At 38.8% G+C, this 21,968-nt stretch overlaps 1 protein-coding gene across 3 annotated transcripts; it reads left to right on the plus strand.

Annotated features, from left to right (window-relative positions):
* The first annotated feature begins 1,289 nt into the window (after positions 1–1,289).
* On the plus strand, positions 1,290–21,632 carry LOC143361113 (sialin). Of its 3 annotated transcripts, none has more exons than XM_076800381.1 (12): positions 1,290–1,575; positions 12,476–12,560; positions 13,238–13,296; positions 13,426–13,634; positions 14,668–14,904; positions 15,557–15,641; positions 17,926–18,149; positions 18,513–18,662; positions 18,744–18,876; positions 19,097–19,252; positions 19,328–19,413; positions 19,831–21,632. In XM_076800381.1, the coding sequence occupies exons 2-12, from the start codon at positions 12,544–12,546 to the stop codon at positions 20,047–20,049; spliced, it is 1,575 nt and encodes a 524-aa protein (XP_076656496.1). In that variant the 5' UTR covers positions 1,290–1,575; positions 12,476–12,543; the 3' UTR covers positions 20,050–21,632. The 3 variants fall into 3 exon arrangements, with proteins under 3 accessions (XP_076656496.1, XP_076656497.1, XP_076656495.1); XM_076800382.1 differs by lacking the exon at positions 1,290–1,575 and adding an exon at positions 3,063–3,116; XM_076800380.1 differs by lacking the exon at positions 1,290–1,575 and adding an exon at positions 5,984–6,139.
* Positions 21,633–21,968: the final 336 nt, after the last annotated feature.

The following is a 21,968-nucleotide window of genomic DNA, read 5'->3' on the forward strand; positions in this document are numbered from 1 at the left end:
TTGGACGTATTCGAGTGTTAAAAGTTAATAATTCTTGGTATCATGGCTTGTTAATTAATGATAAATAAAACAGTTCACATCGGTGAAAGTCGGGGCCTTCGTAAGGACACGCATTATTTAACCTAGTTATGACGCACGCGCGGATAAATAATGCCCATGTCAAGACAGTTCTCATTAGCACGTCAATCATGCATATACAGGGTGAGCCAACGATTCAAAGGTTGTCGTACAAACTAAAGTGCAAATATATAGAAAATATTTTCAAATATAGAAAAAAACCTTTGAACATACTATTTTCGAAGTTTCGTGAAATTGCAAAATGCGACATTAAAGTGAGTTGTATAATAGTTAAGACCTTCGATTAAAATTTTGGAATGCCTTCGAACGACAAATTTGTATAAAAATTTCTTTAATCGCTCTCTAAATATTATTGCAAGCTGCACGTGGGTTACATATTTATTCCAAGAGATTCATAGTTAGTAAAACAGTCCTCTGCAATTCTAAGCCTCGTTTTTTATTCAGAGTGCAAAGATCGAAGTTCACACGTATTCATTACCGTTCATTAAAATCGAAGTTTCATTGAATGCTAGAAATAAAAAAAAAAAAAACAGTCGACGCGGCTAGACGATTATTTATCATTTTTCAGTCAACATCAGTCCTCCGAGAACGACTGTCGACATATACAAATATAAAACATAATTGAACACGTTGTGGAGTCCAAACAGATCAACCTCAAAGTCATTTAATTAACGAAACCGAAACTAGAAAATTAGAATTTATCACTGAGATAACTTCTTTATCCCTTTTGTATAATAAAATCCAATTTGCACAAACATTTCATGGCAGAAATGAATCTCTAATCAAAGAACAGTGTCGCCCCCGTGTGACTGCCAACGTGTTAATTATCCGTCTAATAATCAATACATAGATCAGTATATATTAGTCCAAAATGTTTATTTTTCTATGATTTAAAACATTGTCACATGATATAATCCACTGAGGAAATTATTCATTTAAAAAATCCTCGTCCCCGGAGGGTTATAATGGCCGGTTAAAATCTTGGTTAAAGGTGAACATCCACGGAAGGGTTAATAAGGGATAAATTAAGAAATACCTTGTTAGTACGAAGGATGGACGTTGCCTAAGGAAGTTCGATCCATTGGAGGGGGAAGGACGACGGGAAGTACCGAGAAATTCAATTTTCATGACAGACGGAGGTCAGGACACGTGGGCGAGAAGAGCACGCGGTGCGCGCGCGAACGCACAGGCAGCTCGATGTTGCGCAGTGGTCAGGGCGCAGATCGATCTGCGCGGCGCGGCACTGCGCAGTCACGTGACCCAGATCTGGTCGCAGCGAGCACAAGAGTGCTCTGGAGCAGAGTGCGTTCGCGTGTAACCGAAGTGACCCCGTGTCCGGTGTGTGTTTTCGCTGGTGCGACAGTCGGAATCCCCTAATCGAGCGACCAATTCTATCATAAAACAATGGACCGGTGAACGGTTCAAGCGATGAAAATGCGAGCTCGCGGGCGAGCAGCGGAAATACTGAAGATCGTCGGTCGCAAAGACGGGGCGAAGGTGAGTTGCCGTTGCTATCGATTATTTCCTTTTCCTTTCTTCCACCCTCCGCGAGTCGAAGGCCACGGCCACGTGTCGCGTGAAACTCGGGAAAGACGTTTCGATTACACATAACCTCAATCGCACGGCTCTCTGGCGTCTACCTTTTGAGGTTAGGTGCGCTTAGAACAGTCGCCTCGGTTGTCTTCGTTCCCCGCTGACGTGAGATCGTTCGAATGGACTTGCGTGTTTGTTCGAATGATTTTTGATGAATAAGGACGACGAACAGGAAGTTTGCGGTGTGTTTATATCGCAGGCGACCATTATCGCGAGCCCCGGTGCGCACGGTTATCGGTGAACGATGATACTAGTTTGTTTGGTGGGGTGATATAATGAGTATGATGATAGTTTCGGGGAATTTTAATTGCGAAAGCAGCTCCCGCTTCGTTGTGTCATGTTTTATTGATGATGCAGCTTCTGATTGCACTTTTGCTTCCCCCTTTTAAAGTACTCAGAATATTTGTATATTTATCAATTTAAAATTATACTATAAATATTATATCATATTATAAATTTGTAAATCTGTGGCGTTCCATTGGTTAAAAATTATGACTAGACTGCGGTTCTTTGTGAATTTAAAAATGAGTCATTGCAGTAGTTGAAAGCAGTAGACAAATTTGTAGAATTTGGGAACATCAATGTTCAGATTATTAAAATTATGTAATGAGACAGATTCGTGACAGAGATTTCAATCATTTTTTTTTTATAGTTGTATGTTGCAGCAACTGCTTGGTTGTTAGTGACATAATGTAAGCAAGGATAGATAAAATTATTTGATTTATCAATTTGGTTTCCTTAGTAAATTTAAGTAGATCTTGTATTTTCTTATCTTTTAAGTTATCCTTGAGTGTAGATTCCAGCATGAACTTATTGCGGGTTATTGTCTATACTAAATTCAGTCTAAATTGACCCGTGTACTAGTGGCTTAATACCGAAGATTTGAACATAGACATATGGCAAATTTAAATCTTGGTTTTCTACAAGGAAATTTTCCAAATTATTCCTGGCGATAGACTGTGCTAAATTTGCTCATGATCTGCAAAATATAAGTGGATTAACGTGGCAATTAAAATCACAATTCTCGATTTCTATTTTACGAAACAAAGTTCTTTCACTTTACCCAATTTTTGTGGCAATCAAATGGTCAGTCAACGTGTGAGGTTTGTAAAAAGTAGGCAGTGCGTTTACTGCAGTTGCTGGTAAATTTTGTCACAAGCGTGCGACTCTTAGTTTGAAGGAGGTTTGGGAAAATAGTTATTTGAAGTTGACTTTGCAAAGCCTTACACCCCCGAGTGAATTGTGTGGGAGTGGAAACCAATATGGTCGGTGGGATTCAATGGAAAGGTTTCCTTGACGTTTAGAACATAATTTACCATTGGCAGTGGTAGATTTAGGGGGAGGGATATAGCCTTGGACAGCAAACTTTTTGGAAAAATACCAAAGGCACAAGTCACAACAATAAAAACAAATAAATGAAGATGTCAATTTGAAAATAATAATAAGTCATGCCGACCGGTAAAAAACAATAACGTCATTTACAAATTACTTAAACTTAAAAATTCGATGGACACATTGTTCGTTATGCTATTGACGTCATCGGTCGCAACAGTAGTTAGTCATTGCTCCACATTATGTTTCAAGTCATTTGGGGTTTTCATTTCTCTCAACGTCATCCTAAGTGTACAACAGAAGTTTTGGGGGGCAAACTCGTCCAGTATCTTAATTCATCCTAATTTTTCTTAATTAGCATTGCCACTATTAGACAATTTGTTCGATATAAATACCGCATTTTTTGCGTTTATCGTCGACTCGATTGAGTTTTTTTAATTTCGGAGCAACGTATTTATTCAATAAGTATAGATTCGATCCAATTAATTTGCTTCTGCAGTACTATAGTAAGTGACACGAATGCGTGCTAACTCGGCTGTAACTAATCTCACCTTGGTATTTTTGCATGCGCAAAAGTTTTCTTCCTATCTATAAATAAATAATGCAATGTTTAATAATGCAACGCTGCCTAGGCAAATTATTTCCCGCAATTATTCACGAACAATTAGAGATAGGGCAAGCATGAAAATGTTACTAGTTCCTCGATAATGGAATGTTTAAAAATGAACTGTGCATTTTACGCATACCCAACAAGAATGAATAGATAAAATGCAAAACTGTGGAGACGGAAGATTTTAAATTGTTACTAAGGCGCCGGGCAAAATTGCCATACCATTACACGAAATAATTGTTATATCATTAAATTCGTTCGTGTTGTATAAGTAGCTAAATCACGTAGAAAGGATTGCATAGAATATAAATGTTTTAGTTCGTAAGAATGATTTTGGAATTAAAATGGCTCCGAAAAAATTCATTTTTATTCAATTTCTGTCGTTTACAATTTTCATTTTGCATAAAGATCCGCAGCCTGCTTGCAAAAAAAAAGGAAGCTGGTTATTAACCTCGCGAATCGTCGATTCAGCGAGGAATCATCGCGAATCGCAAATTGTTGATTCGTGAAAATTGACCCGTCAGCTGGAACCGCAGCGACCTTGCGAATTCATAGGCGCGAATTCAAGTTGACCGCGTGCAACATGAAACGCGATCAATAGCAAATGACAAAATCAATAACAATTACCATTACAAGCGGTTGCTTCGCTCCGACGAAAATAAAATAATTAAATTCATCGTTAGCAATTAAGTGTGCATGGTTTAGCATGCTGCATTTCATCGGAAATAGTCATGCGCGAGAAATGTACTCGATCGAAATCGAACGTGCACTCCAGTTGCCGACTCGGTTCCCCACGTGTCGCCATAACAGGGGCAAAATTTCAATTTCAAATGCAGCTGGACGTTCCATTTAACCGTTCCGCTAACAATTCTTTCCATTTTCGAGCTGGAGTATCCACAATCAAACACTCTAGAATTTATAAAACGATCAAAGAGTGCTGTGTCATGTACGAGGGTCATAGTTTACAATGTAATTGATACCGATACTAACTCCATTTTAATTTCCTCCGTGTGTTCATCACGATTTAATACGGTTATGCAATGGAGGAAAGGAACGTTTCGCAAAATGAATTTTCAAGGCGACCAATCTAATGGGTTTTTATTGTTTTTTAACTGCAGATTACATTGCTGGAAAATCTGAAAGTATTATGGAGCAATGGTCACAACAGGTTTTCGCTACTGTAGAAATATAAATGATATTGGTTGGAAATTTCGATTAGAAACACAGTACGACGTCAGAGAACTCGATTGTCTGTATTGATCGTTGGAAAATGTGTGTTTGGTTAATAGAACAGTTATCTAGCTACAATGTTAGATCAAATAGTTGCAGACTTGTAGAATGTACCGTGTTTTATATGGACGCTTCGTTGAACTACTTTAGATTAAATTGGTGAATTCAATCTAAATTAATTCAATGGTGAATTCACCAGTTCGGATAAGCGAGGTTCCACTAAATCGTGGATTACACGAGCGGATACGATCATAACCGTATCGTGTTTGGACTCGTTTTCTTCGGCAAAATGTCAGGAATACGCCAGTGAAAGTTTTGTTTAGGAATAGTTAATAACAAAAAAGTTATGACACAAATTAGCATTATTTCTCAAGGTTCTGGGCTCCGAAAATCGCGCATCTCGCAGTAATAGATCAAGATTTTGCAGAAATATCGTGGGCATCTTTTTCGTACATATCAATAGAGTATCGTGGTCATTAAGAGTGCCCCTCGTTCGCAAATTAAGCAAACATTGTCGCCAATTCTCGGTAACTAGCAAACGAATCGTAGCGTCGAACAACTCGTTATCGTTTTCCAATGAACGCCCATTGTCCGGCGTCTGCTCCCCGTGGCTGTTTACCAGATCATGTGATTGCACCGATCACTTGGCCACAACGAAGATCGCCCTCGGAAATCGTCGATCGCTTTCGTTCGATCGATCCTATGAATCATCCGCACGAGACCACTTTCTCGGTCACGCTTCCTTCGATCCACGGCGTTCGCGTGCGATCCCCATGGACTTTGCACGTGAACGAATCGAAAAGGAAGAGAAAAAAAAGCGACGATGGTGGGGTTCGCGAGAAGTCGATGCCTCGTGATCGCCTTTTCAGTTGTTCTCGACGATTGCTATCACGCTTTACCCCCTCCCTCTCCCGTCCCATTCAACGTTCGAACCTCGAGCCGAACGGGGAAACTTCCTCGAGGTCTTTTTCAACGTTTCTTCGAGGTCTTTCTAGCTACCACGGTGCTACCACTCTGGTTACTGTCATTCTGTCCCCTGTGGAAGTTCTTGACAATTTCGTGTTGACTCAACACGCTTGAGCCGTTTGTTGACACGGATGTTGATGTCACCGTCTGCTCGCTGGATATAAAAGGGCACGCACGGATGTCTCGGACTCAGTCGGTTCCATGCTCTTGTGGAAGTTCATCCGCGCGAGTGATAAAGCTTCTTGTACACGTGGTGATGTAAACGTTGTTGGTGCAACTGAAAACTGCCCGGTGGCTGCTAGATTACTGTCGGAACACTTGCCGCGCGGTGTAAGTAGCCTTTCGGCTTTCAACATTGTCCGTTCTTTCGCTGACATTCCTCTTAAACACTCGCAGCTGTTATTGCATAATTCTATTGTTGGTATACCGCTTAAAATTACCACTAGTGAAACAAGATTTCCTTCGGGAGCTGCGAGACAACTTGGAGAAAATTAAAAGTGGACGATACAGTGTTAAAAAATAATTTCAAGACAAATTAAAACGGTGCAAGTTTAATGTGTCTCGCATACATTCGATACAGTACGAATTTCAAGAGAATTTAAGACTAGGTTTACGGAGCACTAAAAATTACTATTTTACATTATTTTATGAAAAAAACGTGAATGTATTTATCAAAGTTTGTAGCCATTTTTTTTAATAATATATACCCAAAGAAATCAATTTGTTGAATAATTGCTCATGGATACATTTTTACAATCTCAATATTCGCAACTTAAAAATATTAGAATCCGTCATTTTGACGGGTCCCGTAAATCTAGTGTTAAAGAAGATTCGAATGATACAAATTGTCAAACAATTCGGTCAGAATATTCTAATTTTGTTACGACGTATTGATCATTTTGTAATTTATTGCTGGGGGGTAATATTTTTATGTGATAATTGTTTATAAACGCTGCAGAGTTTTTGCTTGCTACACTTCTTTTTTCACAATGTCACTGTCGGCACTTGTTAAGTTTTTCATCGCGTCGCTCTGGTTTTGCTTACGCAAGTGCGTTCCCGAATCTTTTATACAGGGTGTCTCACCTAACTCGAGCATCTAAAATATCTCGCTTGTTTTTTATGATAGGAGAAAATGTCAGAGGAAAACATTAGTTGGTTTAGAGGGGTAAATATTATGATAGGCTAAAAAGTTTGTTCCAGGTTTTATTTTTTGAGATTTCAAGGTCATCGAGGTTTTTTTTTAAATGTAATCATATATTTTTATTATCGTTATATGATAGCAGAGGTCAAGACGAATCCAACGACATGTAATGTTATGACCTTCGTGTGACCTTGAGCACGAAATATTCATAAAAGTAGGGCACTTGATGTAAATAGTGAAATAACGATCACATGATCCCCCTAGGGTTTCATTAAGTATTCTTGAACCTTGACTAATGACTGTAAAGACGCTTACAAAAAATTATAAACACTGATACTAATTCTTCTCGTTTCGGTGACACTAATCAGTACGTTTAAGAATTTCGTCGGGATTTATTCGATTGTGAAATATAACGTTAATTCTCTGAAACGATGGTAGATAGATCAGGATTGGCAGTTGCTATAGTAAAATAGTATATATTGATCGGTGAGTTACTCGGAAACTGGGTGATGAAAACACCCCCAAACTTTCACTCGTCTGATGCGACCTTACAACTGGTCGAGATTTCTCGAAAAATTTCTTAACAAATATTGAACAATTTTGATCGAAATTTACGTCTTAATGTTTTAAAACAGTGCTTATTTTACTGAATATTATCATATTATCATAACTTCAACTTTTCTAATCCATAACACCAGCAATAGTAACAGCAGTCTTATTAGAATTATTAAGAGCAACTGTTAAAATTACTTAGAGAAGAAATTAATTTTTTAAGGTCTAGTAATAACATTTGTTCAGTCTAGTAATAAGAAAACGGTAAAAGCATTAAACAAATGTCTAAAATGCTATTGCACCGTGTTTCCAACTCGATAAAATTATCAAGAAGAATAATAATTATAAGTATAATAATAATAATAAACGTCTAGGCAGCTCCCGTGTCTTGCAATCGTTACAATTTTTATTCCACATGAAACTCCGCACATCATTCAGATCTTCGAGAACGATTTGTCGAGTGAAGTGGAATTTTGTTGGTTTGTTCTTTAATTAATTCTGCGAGATGATCGATTCATTCATCGATGGTAATAACCGTAGCCAATCCAATTACGAATTTCTGTCTACGCGCGTGTCAAATCTATAACGTGGAATTACGGATCGACGAGGTCCGATTACACAATATAGATAGACACGAATCGCAGGAAAGGACAGAGTGGACAATAGAGCTGTGTCATCCGAGCACGTGGCCGTTCATTATCGATTCAGACAGGAAAAAGGCGCCATGAAAAATTGCGACGATTTTAACGCATGTCTGCGAACAAGCGTGTTTTATCTCTGTCAAGAAGACGGATTGCCAGGCACTTCATTTTTCATTTCAAGTTCCAGCAATTTTGTCACTGGAACACACTCGTCAAAATGGCGGATTCCTAATTTTTGATTTTTTGATTGTAAAGGTTGCTAAGCTGCGTTCGTGAGAGTTTAATTCAATGAATTTGTCTCTTATTATTTTTGCATTTCGACACTGCACTCGTGAGGATTTATTCAGTGAATTTGTCTCTTATTATTTTTGCATTTCAACACTGCACTCGTGAAGATTTATTCAATCAATTTGTCTCTTATTATTTTTGCATTTCAACACTGCACTCGTGAGGATTTATTCAATGAATTTGTCTCTTATTATTTTTGCATTTCAACACTGCACTCGTGAAGATTTATTCAATGAATTTGTCTCTTATTGTTTTTGCATTTCGACACTGCACTCATGAGGATTTATTCAGTGAATTTGTCTCTTATTATTTTTGCATTTCAACACTGCACTCGTGAAGATTTATTCAATCAATTTGTGTCTATGGACATATAATGAAATTAGCTGAGTGAATAAATGCGCTCTCGCTATTTGTACAACGTAATGAAAAATTGTCAGTTTTATTGCACTGTGGATGTAGCGTTAACTAACTGGTTTTACATTATTGTATGACTGTACGTAGCAATGTTCTGAATGATTGTTTCATTGCAAATAATATGAAATTGGAATAGTACTTAACTTATTTAATGAAGCTACTACTACTAATATTGATGAAGCTATTATTACAATCGTCAGGTGAAAGCGAATAATTTTAATTGCTTTAATTACTAGACATTACTTGACTAGTCATAATTAATTATGCGTCGTTGTCAGAAAAATGTGCTGTCTCGTCTGTCGCTGAAACGCCATTTTGGTTATACCTTATTCTGCCATGTTTACGTGAGAAAAATTAATATTGAAATAATTTACAAATACTTGAAGGTAATTGATTAATTAGTGAAATGCAAATGAAAAAAACGTCACGGTCCCGAGAAAGAATGACGAAGGCTTATTCAACGTTGCTTCCCGCGTGATTGATGTTACGACCTTTGCAAACTGATGAATTTTCAACCGCGAATTTATCGAATACCGTGTATATGAGATCCGCGTTGGAATTTCACTTCCACGAGTTGTCCGCACGCCATTAAATACTGGATAGTTCATTCTCGTGGCGTTATCGATCCGAAAGCTCTAATAAAGGCGTGCTTGACCTTCCGGCAAAAATCATTCCGGTACTCATAGAAAAATTCCACGAAGTTTACCCCTACCTGCATTCCAGAAACGACACGGCGTTGTTTAAGTACAGTCGAGCTCAAGGAACAATATATAAAAACATTATAAAATAACCATTAACATTAACATTAACATTATCAGCTTCAAAAATTGCACAAAGCCCGATTTATTGAATCACAGAAAAATTGGTAACTCAAGACATGCGGATATGCACTTTGCAGACTCTTATTAAATTTGCTTGATACAAAAATTCTTTTACAAATCTGGAAAATTAATTCCATCTCCAATTCCTATAAGACGCAGCACTGACTTTTCTGCAAACTAAAGATACGCGAAAAAAATGGTTTAAAATGTCTGTACACTTATACAGTGTTTACTCGATATATGTCCCAAATGCCTAGCGGATAAAAGTCCCAGAACTATCCCCACTGTCATGAAACGAGGCCTCTAGAGCTTCGCTTATTTTCTACGTTTGGCGTAGATGAAAGAATAGTATCTCCTGGCGCATATATGCCCCTGGCTGGACTCGTGTTTTGGTATTATGCGAATGATTCGTACGTAGAATAATTTTGTAAACGATTTTTCTAAATATTAAGTTGGCTACGAAGTCTTTGAATTTTTCTTTTCACTCTAAGGCCAGTAGTTCTAAATTTTTATTTAATTTATAAACCACCTGTCACTTACTTTCGCATTCATCATGTTAAGTGAAGTGTCCGTGGCGGTTTTCTGATTAAAACGAGTCCAAACACGACACGACTCGAAGCTTATTTGCCAATTTAATCCACGATATAGTAGAACCTCGATTATCTGAACTGGTCAGTGGAATATGAATCGCGTCGCGAGGTGCATTATTTCTATCAGAAAATAGTCAGAAACGCGTTGGTCAAAAATTCCGAAAGAAATCATTAGCTAGATAACTATTTTACTATCCGCACGCTGATGTTTCATTGACGAGTTCGGATAGTAGAGGTTTTACTATATCGTGGATTAAACTGGCAAATAAGCTTCGAATCGTATCGTGTTTGGACTCATTTTGATAAGAAAAGAGTCGGGAATCGGGAAAGACCCGTGTTTTGGACATACTCATGCTCACCAAAGTATTCGAACGCCCTTTAAAAGAGTATAACTTTTTTAAAATTTTATCAAACCACGACTTTCTGGAGCAATTAGTAGAATTGGTTTCCCAAATGATGTGCAAAAAAGATTTTGAAAAAATTGCAGTTGGTAAGACGTACATGAGAAAATAAAAATGGCACTTTTTACAATTTTTTTATTTGAGCCTGTAATGAAAATTTAAAATGTGCGTTTTGTTGGTGTATGTTAGTTACCTACTGAAAGTTTCATCGAAATCGATTAATATACACACGAGCTACAAATAGTTAAAAGTGTTTAAATTCTAGCATCTTCTTGTGAGTGCCATTTTTATCTGCGTCAACCGATTTCAATGAAATTTTCAGTATGTGTATAACTAACATAGATCTACAAACCGCATATTTTAAATTTTCACTACCAGCACAAATAAAAAAGTTGTAAACAGTGCCATTTTTATTTTCTCATGTACTTTGTACCAATTGCAATTTTTTCAAAATCTTTTTTGCACGTCATTCAGCAAACCAATTCTTCTAATTGCTCAAAAATAGTCAGGTCGTTTGGTCCAATTTAAAGAAAGTTATACTGTTTTAAAGGACGTTCAAATACTTTCGTGAGCAGACCTGGGCAAAATTTCGAGAAAAAATATTTAAAATATTATTTTAGATAGTATAATTTAATGTGGTTCGAATAAAATGCTACTTTAAATAGAACGAAAAATTTCGGCAAATAAAATATTTTTATTTTGATAACCAGATAAATAACTATAATAGTTAACAATGTACTATTTGTAGCTTAATTACGAATATTTGCATGTAACATGTTGATAAACGGACGACAATGTCGTGATCAACTATTTGAAATACTATTTTACACAATCCTACAAAATAAGTCTCACTATTTTCAATATTTTCCATATAAAATGATTATATTTTTAAATAATATTTCAAAAACTTTCTATTAAAAATAAAATAATTTATTTGCATGACTATAGGTATGCTTTAAAATAAAATAAACTGTTTACTATTTTCTTTTTCAAATACTATTTTGCCCGGTCTCTTACAATTTCCTTTTAGTCGAAAAACGTTAACCCGTCGCCTTGTATCATATTGTACAAATTCGCCATCAAACTGTACCAACCACACTTGTTCACGACCACATAATTATCGTACGATTCCTCCCGTACGCAATTATTGCTCGTTACGCGGTACGTTTTAATGAACGAGCATTGAAGTCGATGAACACACGGCGATATGACTTACACCGGGATTATTTAATTGTTGTTTACAAGCGTGTCAGAGTGAGAAACAAGAATCGCCTAATTAGGGTCGCCAACGTCCGCTGGTATATGTAGCTCGGCGTTTAAAATAATCCATGGCTACCAGAAAGATCTCGAGATCAAGCATCAAGAGTTACATAAAAATGGTCGCGGTTTTGTTCTATTGTTGAAATTTGTTGCGCCAAATTGCGACACAGCGATCAATTTAGAACTAGCTGGGGAACAGGCCTTGCGTTGCATCGGATCTTGCAATTCTCATTTTTTTCCCTCAACCGCCATTCCAATGACAATCTCGTCTGATGATTCTAATGACAACGATAGGCTAATGGCTGAATCGTCCAGTCAATTTAACTCGTCGCTTAGCGTAGTCCGTTAATTTCCATTATCATTTCGAAAGATTTACGGTCGCTTAATTTTTCCGCATCTCGTTAGGCCATTTCTGCAAATCAACAGTTCCTAATAAATCGCAAAACGTTTCCTGCATGTTTATCCGGAGAAAATTTTTATTTGATCTTTCCTCCTGTTTTTTCCTTGACAAGCGGTGGAAGTTTGTTGATTTTCGCAATTTTGCTAACTGTGTTGCAGAATCCCAGGTGATCCCCGACTGTTTGATCGCGAAAGGAAATTCGTTCCAGCAGCGGCTGATCTGCAAAATGGCGGACACCGGAAGGTAAGGGACACTGTGCAATTAGTGTATAAGGCTCAGTTTTATGCACCATTTTTCAAGCGTTCAAAATGCAGGTAACATGGAGCCGAACCTAATTCAGAACATCGTCGAATCTCATTAAGAAAGTAACAATTTCTCAAAATAAAAGTGCACTTAAATCTCGCAACAGATTCTTCTTAGATAACAAGTGCCAAAAATCATAAAACAATTTAAAGCCACTTGAACTGTTCCGTTTCATATAATTTGTTATATTATCAGTCCACAAATATTCACTAATAACCATCACTCCACCGACATTTAATTATGTCCACGTGTGCTTGAAACATTTAGCAAGAAAGGAAATAAACTATGAACCTCATCGTATGATGCTACAGTGAAGTCTTGATCTAAGCCCAATCCTCGGGTCCGTGCTGTGACATAGATGGTGTAGGGCGACTTTTCCTGCGACTGCGCCGAACGGCATGTTTACACTTTAACTGCAAGCTTCTTGGCCCCTTACGGGTATAGGGGTGGGGGGCAGTGGTGGGGATAGGCGAACCGACTAAGATCGTGTAGCTCCGTTCGGCTTGGATCAAGACTTTACTGTACTGACAGTGGCGCTACGTTAGTGTGCCACATTTTCATTACTTTAAACTGATTCTTTGGTTTATGTAAAAATGTCAATTGCATCTCTTATGTAGATACGAAGAGCATAACGCGTGTAAGACACGTTCAGCATGCAGCCTGCGAAAACTAAGAGGTAAAGGATTTTTCCAACTGTGCACCGTATAGAGTGCACATTTGGACACATGCTGTACACATAGCGTACAAGTACATTTCTTGATACGAGCCAAGCTCGAAGCTACATCGTCCACGTTCGCGTTTTCAGACATGATCCCAGCAAGGGTGGTGCTGTACATGCTATCATTCTCGGGATTCACGGTTTCCTTTATGATGAGAACCGACATAAACATCGCCATGGTGGCGATGGTCAAGCAACCGTCGGCCATGAACAACGACACCACGATCGATTCTCAGTACTGTTACACAACGTCGAGCGCATCTTTAACTAACAACGACACGTTTTCCTCGAACCAGGTGCGTTTCCGAATCTAGGATACGGAATAAACTGCACTCCCTATAGACGTTTTGTTCGCCTCTAATTTTTTAAAAATTTAAACGGCCCAGAGCAATGGCGGAAAATAAAAAACACCTTCTTAAGGAAACGTCATGCTCTTCATTATCAACTGCCGAGGATAATGTTACCCGGCGGCCGATCTTGTTTCAAAGGCTGCGCAACAAAAGGATATTGAAAAATCTGTTCACGTAACGCGACTAACGTGTATAATTATCGCCGCGATCTTCTACCGTAGATTCTTAGCGACGGCGGAAACTCAATAATTGTTGCCTCCGCGACTCGATAATTGGCACTGTTGAATTTGATAGAGCGATTAGAGCCACCGATTACGTTACGACCGCCCGGACGAGGACGCTAATCATTTTGTCCATGCCCTTACGTAAAACATACGTTCTAAAAAACGATTAGAATGCGGAACCTGTATCATAACAATCTATCGATCGTCTTCACGGTCAGACGTTGATCCCTGACGAACCACTCGATGATCGGCGTGTTTCGCAAGGAAAATGTCCTTTGGATGATTCAGATCTAAATCAGTGATGAAACTTTTTCTTCGTGACACCTTCGCCGACGTATTGCTGGCGTTTTCCCGATTAAAATGAGTCCAAACACGATACACTTCCGATTACATTTGCCTGTTCAATCGATGATAATTAGTTCCACGACGATCAGTTCGGATAATCGAGGCTCTGTTAAATCGTGGATTGAACAGGCAAATATGCTTCGAAGTATATCATGTTTGGGCTCGTTTTAATCAGAAAAATGTCACGGACACGTTGGTAAGACTTTCGCGAGAAAATAATAACTATTGTAGAAACATAAATGATCTTGGTTGGAAATTTCGATTAAAATAATAATTTTCTCACTGAATTAGCATTGTCCTACCTTCGATTTTAGAGTTTCTTGCTCTCGCTTCCATGATTTGAGCTACTGTACGGTAGTCAAGGTGTTCGTTGGAATATTTTATATTTCGTGTGATTGTTTATTTATCAGGAGCAAGGGGAATTCGAATGGAGTTCGACGATACAATCTGCCATAAACGGGTCGTTCTACTGGTGCTACATACTGTCACAAGTTGTTGGCGGTGTGCTCACACAGTACTTTGGTACTAAGACGGTTTTTGGAGGGTCGCAGCTCATTACGGCGATCTGCAGTCTGCTTATGCCAACTGCGGCGGAGTTACATTACGGGTTTATCATTGCTCTCAGGAGTATACAGGGCATTGCAAGTGTAAGTATCCTAACATTCAAAAGAAACACGAACCTGTAATAGGCAGCAGAACATGCAACGTATTATACTTGAAGGTTAAACTTCACCTTGGCAACCCAGAAATTTTTAACTTTCTACTATAGAATCCTGCACACATTGACGAGAATATGCCAAAAATCGAAGTTTCAAGGCGAGGAATTCACTGATTCAAAAGTTGTGCGTGTTTAAAGATGAGCGATTTTAACACGTTAAAGAGCTTGTATCTATGGACTTTCACACTGCAAGTAACTGCAAGTTTAAGTCTAGTCACCTTTACGAGACAACCGACGCGTCGCCTAAACGAAAAGTTAAAGTACTAAGCGTTTTTGAAAGGTAGGGGCGCCGCCATGTTGGCGTTTGATGAGCCTGACGGCCTAACCATCTTGGATTATACCTTCTCTTTGAGATCCCGTATATGATTTTCTATTCGATGACAGATTGTCCCAGGACAAAGTGTAATAACCCAACTTTAAACACGCATAACTTTTGAACCAGTGAATTCCTCGCCTCAAAACTTGGATTTTCGGCATTTCCTCGTCAAGGTGTACAGTATTACATTCTAAAAAGTTAAAAATGTCTGGTTTGCCAAGGTGAAGTTAAGCGTATTTGAAAGAATGGTGATTGCTATGTTTAGGGACTCACGTGGCCAGCAATGTACGCAGTGGTTGGACACTGGATCCCGCCAGTGGAACGTTCGCGTTTCATGTCTTCCTTCCAAGGTAAATCATCCCGTAATCAGGCACACCGATTACTTTTCTTTTCTTTCCTGTTACAGTGAAACTTCGATACGTCCGTTTTCTTTGTAGTGTCCGTGTCTCGCAATAACGAATCGAATAAAACACGAGAACAGAGAAAACGCTGGTTTATGTTTTGTCTGCGGAGAAACTACTAATGGCACGCTTCTTTCAGAATAAGCGGGAAACGGAAGTTCGCAAATAAAAAAAGAAACTAAATGAAAATCAGAAAAAACAAATGCTTTGTTTTTCAGTCAAAATTCACACACGGTTCGAGGTACCGCACGAGATCTCGCACGTTTGTCGGTCGATTACGAGATTGTAATAACGAACACACACACACATACGGTGTCTCTCTCTCTCTCGCTCTCATTTCGATGGACGTTTCACTTTGTTTCTGATTCATTCAAGCTCTCCACGTGGTTGCATTCGCCGGACCGAGGGGTATACTCAACAGCGACCGCTCAACAGCATGAGAAAGGCCGAGTATACTTCCAGCTGGTAGAATCAGCCGGGATCGAGGGAAAAACACGTTTTGTAATGCTTGTTATTTTTTCCATTATTCTTTTTCTATGTGCCCCGGCACGGGAAATCCGTCGACGCCTCTTTTCGTTTGTCCAAGGAGTTACGCATAAGATCGTCATTCTCACTATATATGACTTTCTCGGGCGCACGTGCCACGCGATCAACGAGTCTCACTGTGGAATTCCATTTATGCTAGGATTCATGCGAAAAAATGTAGTGTTCATTTATTTACGTATTATTAGTATTTTATTTCTCAGTCATTTTCTTTTCTGGAGAGCGCTAAAAATAATTTCTGGTTGTTATTAGAAATAAAATTATGAAGAGTAAAAAGAGAGTAGGCATGCAATGTTATTGTAAATAATCTCCGAACATTTTTGCTTAAAACATTTTACATGAGGATCCTGTGAGGGTTATTGTAAAATACGTATTTCAAAACAAGACAAATTGTAATGAAAATGTTGGGAAAAATGCCAAATGTTTATTAGTTGCAGAAGGGCTTGGTTATAGTTTGCATAGTAATTCAACGAATTCGTTAATTTTCTGTTCTTTCTCTATCTCGTGTAAAATTTTCGTTCGCATAAATGGAATTCCGGGGTACACATCACGACTATACTGTTTCCGTTTTGTCCCTTTTGTCTGTTACGATGTATCATATTGTAGAAGTATGCGGGCTAGCCTTGGTACGTGTAAACTCGAACGTAACTGTCTTCAATTTAACAGGCAAGATCGATACAATTGGACTCATAAAACTCATTTGAGCATTTCTTTGATCATGTTTGAGTATTTGGACTGTTTCATTGCACCAACGAAAGAATGAATGTTCATACAATTCACCATGAAACGCTGTACCATGTTAATAATCAAGGCTGAGTTTGAAAATACTGTTCACTGAAAGGCAACGAGAGCTGTATTGTCGACTGTCTTGCAAAATAAGGTACAAACATAAAAATCAAGGCAAAAATCAAATTATATCAGTGGAACTATGCTGATTCAATAACGTAACTTTTTTGTTCGTAACGATTGGTTTATGAAACTCTGATCATAATATTCGTGCTATTTTTCTGAGTAAAACGAGCCCAAACACGATGCGATTCGAATCACATTTGCTCGTTTAATCCACGATTTAATAGAACCTCGATTATGCGAACCAACCATCGTGGAGCTAATCAACGTAGATTAAACCAAGTAATTATAATCGAAAGTATATCGTGTTTGGACTCGTTTTAATCAGAAAAAGGTCACGAACTCACCGGTAACAGTTTCATAACAAAATGATTATAAACAAGAAAGTTACATAATTAATCAGCTGAAGTGATCGCCTCCAGATCCAAGTTTTGCCGAGCTTCATGAAAAATACTGTGCCACGGAGTCTACTGTACTTTAAGTCCCTTCTCTCGCAAAATAATCGCTAATCAAAAAAATCCAGTGTGTCAAAATTTAACTAGAATTGTGACAGTTGAAGTGAACTGTGATCGCTGTTTTCCTTGATATATTTTCAGGTACAGTGGTTTCATTGTCATATTGTAGCAACCTCGCCTCGTGCACTCATCATCATCCTCCCGTACTAAGTCTCTACTTGAATCGCTTTACAGGGTGAAATATAGCGCCACCGCTGAAGAGCGAATCGTCGCCAAGAACGAATCGTACACGAGCCAAGGCGAAGCCATTCGACAAGCATCATGTTTCAGCTCCCTTCCGGGTCGTGGGGTGAGCCACTCCTAACGTCTAGATTATCTATATTCAGGGTTCAGCTTTGGCATTGGGATTACCTATCCACTGAGCGGATTCATCATCGCTCACTTTGGCTGGAGATTGGTCTTCTACACGACTGGCACCGTCGGCTGCGTCTGGTGCCTCTTCTGGTACTTCTTCGCATTCGACACTCCCGCCGATCATCCGAGAATATCGCAACAGGAGCTACGGTACATCCAAGAAAGCGTTGGGGACCAGGTTCACATGACCCAAGAGGTACTATCGTAATAATCCTGATCTTCATAGCTACCCAAAGCACTCCAAAAGTATGGGAATAGCTGCTAGAAGGTTCACTATCGTTTTGCAACTTGAGGAGGTAGCATTTCCTGTGACCTATGGCGTCTTCTGAGTCGATTTACTCTGACACGAGTCGACGAACGTTCTAATACCTTCTACGATTAATTGTGGACACCTTTGTGAATATTTAAAAAAAAAAACTGCTTGTCAGAATGTTCAAAATTGTCGAAATTATGGACCCACAAAACCCTTACCGAACTCGCAGTTGCGGTCGCTACGCCACCTGTAGATTCTTCATTTCTGGGACTTGTTTATTAATGATATGTTTATTTTGTCGTGCAGAGTATGCCAGTTCCATGGAGGCACATCCTAACTTCGTGGCCAGCCTGGTCAATTGGCATCACAACTTTTGGTAGAATATGGGTGCATTATGTCTTTATTATTTCTGGGCCAATGTACATGAAGACAATTCTAGGATTCAGTATCCAAGCAGTAAGTATATGAAACAGAGCGTGTACTAATTTGCTTTATTTTTTCACGGTCTCACGTATATCGTTGTCTTTTTTTTTTTAGAACGGGGTGTTGTCTGGTTTACCCTTTATCTGCAGTTACTTCAGCTCTGTTGCGTTCTGCTACATTGCTGATGTCCTAGTCACACGAAAGATTCTATCGCTGACGAACGTCCGCAAGATATTCACCGCTGCGGGTATGTATCTTTCTTTCAGCAGAAAGTAAAAGCTAACTTCAATGTAAAATCAACAATTTCAAGTGTCCGGAATTGTTTCGAAATCGATTTCGCAGTAGTTTGGGAAAAATTCTAAATATAACTTTCATAGTCGAAGGGTTAATGAAATTCCAAATACAATAAATCATTTTTATCTGTTCCCAACATTTCGTTAAGTGAGATGATGCTCTTCGTGTTTCAGCTCAAGTGGTTCCTGGAATATTGTTGGTATTGATCGGTTATCTGGGCTGTGACATCATTCTCGTTTTAGTGATATGGTTCATAGCCGTCACCCTTATCACTGCTGCTTATGCGGGAGCAATGGCGAGCATCGTCGATATCGCGCCAAATTTTGCTGGTAAATAAACATATCTCATTTATCTCAAAAGCATTCTGAAAAATTCATGTTTCACGCTTTATTGCTCCTTCACAGGTCCAATATTGGCGTTCGCACAGACAATTCACATGTCAGCTAGTTTCCTGTCTCCGATTGTTGCTGGACTTCTTATTCGGAATAGCGTAAGTCACTATATCTCATTTATTAGCGTTCATTAACTTTATGAGCATTCGTAACATACAGGCAATGTTCTGGTTTTTCGAAACGTACTCTACAAAACAATATATAACTTACGTAATTTTGAAAATTTTTCCGCGACAAAAATCAGACATGTACTTCAAATATCAATAAACATGTGTGAAAAATCCCAATATAGAAGATTGGATAGTTTCTCTGAAAAAAATTGCGAAAATCTTCAAAATTCGCAGTCTAATAATTAGTCGGATCATGGAGCAACGACAGAAAGCCAGAGCTAGCTCCTCGTCATCGTAATCGTTGGGTTCAGTCCGTTTTCAGCTTCGTTTCTGCTTCTCATCCAGCTTGACCTTGAACAGCAAGGCGGAACTTAACTTAACGAAATGACTTAATTGTTCCTACAGCAAGACTTAGATGACTGGAGGAAAGTTTTCGGTGTGAGCGCGTGTGTAGCCTGCGGCACGTACGTGGTGTACCAAATATTCGGCACGGCGGACATCCAGGCATGGAACTACCCCGACCACAAGTATCCACAATCTGACAAGGAAGATTTTCAACCCCTAAACGATTCTCCCCGGAAGAACGGGAAGATCGTGAAATCGAACTTAACCGAGGAAGCGTAACAAAAATCGTAAGAGAAAAGGGAAGCAAAGCAAAATCGTCTTTGACGACCAGCGAGAAACGCGCACGAGTTCTGACCAAGTGTCGGAACTCTAATCAGGAAATCTCTAAGCCTCGGTAGAAAGAGGAAACTATTTTTTCGTAAGGTCCGTGTAAATAAAGTCCCCGTGGGCCTCGCCGAGGCGAGAATTAGTACATTCGAACAAGTCCGACACTTCTTGCGTTTACTCCGGGGACGCACAAATGCTCGCGTGCGTAATTTAAGTAATTTGATTTACACGTTCTCTGTGATCTATGCCTATATGTTGCCCCGATTGTCGAACGAGCGGTGAGAATCGAGCAGACCACTGTCGTTCACGCAGACTATAATGGGTTTTCGTTGACACTGTCGGACACCTGTTATTTATAACGTTCAACCGTGTTTCGTTGTCTTTGATGCGTCGAACCTGAGGATTGTCTCCGGAAACTTCAGGTTCTTAAGATTGAAACAATCCTGTCACCGAAGCTTACTATCGCCGAGAATAGGCGTATAGCCTGTCTATAAGTCTAGGTAGAAGTCTGCTAAGTCTATTGCTTGACAGAGTTCGTGAAGACGATGCAGATGAATCGATAAGGAGGATTTAGCTTGGCTTCTTTTAACAGGGACACTGTTAAGTTGAGAAGATCTTATGTATCAAAAGACTATCTGCCTAGGATTCTTTGCTGTGCTCTAAGAACCCTTTAGGACACGCAAAGTGTATGTACTTACGCAATTATCGAACAACAGAGCGAGGAAAGTATAACGTACAAACGAATAAGACATGATAAACCCTTAATCCACACACACACACATGACATGATCAACCCTTTGCGTTCTACATGACGTGGAAATCGGGACAAGTAAATCAAACTTTAGCTGATATTAGCTGTTCTTCTTTTTTTACAATACTGCGCACCAAATCGTTAACCCTAGACAACTGAACTGTGTGGAAATAACGGCGCCAATTGGAAACACCAATTTAATGGAACACTTTTTCTTCGATAACGAAAATGCTTTAAAATTTATATTTGCTATCGAATTTATTAATGGAAATATTTCATTTTTGCGAAAGCTTGGTTATCTAGGGTTGACTTAGTTAAGTTAAGTTAAGTAACTTCACAGTCTATTTTGAATTATGCACCTGTTGAAATCAGAGCGCGGAGGGTTAAACTGATTGGTGCCTTCTATCAGGCTCTCTCGATGATCTTTCTACGTCTCCTAGGAACGAGGAGATGAATGCGCTTAGTTTTTAGTACTTATGTTCTCATTATGTCATCATAGTATTAGCCGCTGTATCACTGGCAGTTAAATAAGGACGCAAAAATATTTGATCGTCTGTTTCGAATTTCTGTAATTAATTCCAATCAAACACACACACACACACACACACACACACACCATACACAAGCGAAATCACGATCCGTTTGAACGATCGTGATTTCCATTATTTTTGTACTACCTCTATTTGGACAGGACACACAGAGTTCTCTTTGCTCATTGTTAGACCGCGGATCTACGTGGATTATGGCATTTGTAAATTTGTTAAATATAAGATGTTTATAACTACGAACATTAACAACATTTTCCCTTTCTCGTTTTTACTGGAATCCACAAAGTTCAATTCATTCAGATTTTTGCAAGTAGCAGGCTACTCTCAATCTTAATGTTAAAATCTCATCGGCTGCGAGGAGTCGATTAGGGTCTCTGTTTTAGCACTGGATGTAGCGCAATAATTCGTCACGAGCATCCATGAGTTATTATCTTTCACTGGAGGTGGCCTCTTCCGTGATTAATATGAGAGTAGTACAATCCCAAGGTGGATATCCTTCATCTACAGGCTACTCATTATTTCTTCGAGTACTTTAGGTTGCATACGAGTACTTAATAGTCTGTAGGAAGCAA

Source organism: Halictus rubicundus, chromosome 14, assembly GCF_050948215.1.
Source record: "Halictus rubicundus isolate RS-2024b chromosome 14, iyHalRubi1_principal, whole genome shotgun sequence".
In the NCBI taxonomy this organism is placed as follows: domain Eukaryota; kingdom Metazoa; phylum Arthropoda; class Insecta; order Hymenoptera; family Halictidae; genus Halictus; species Halictus rubicundus.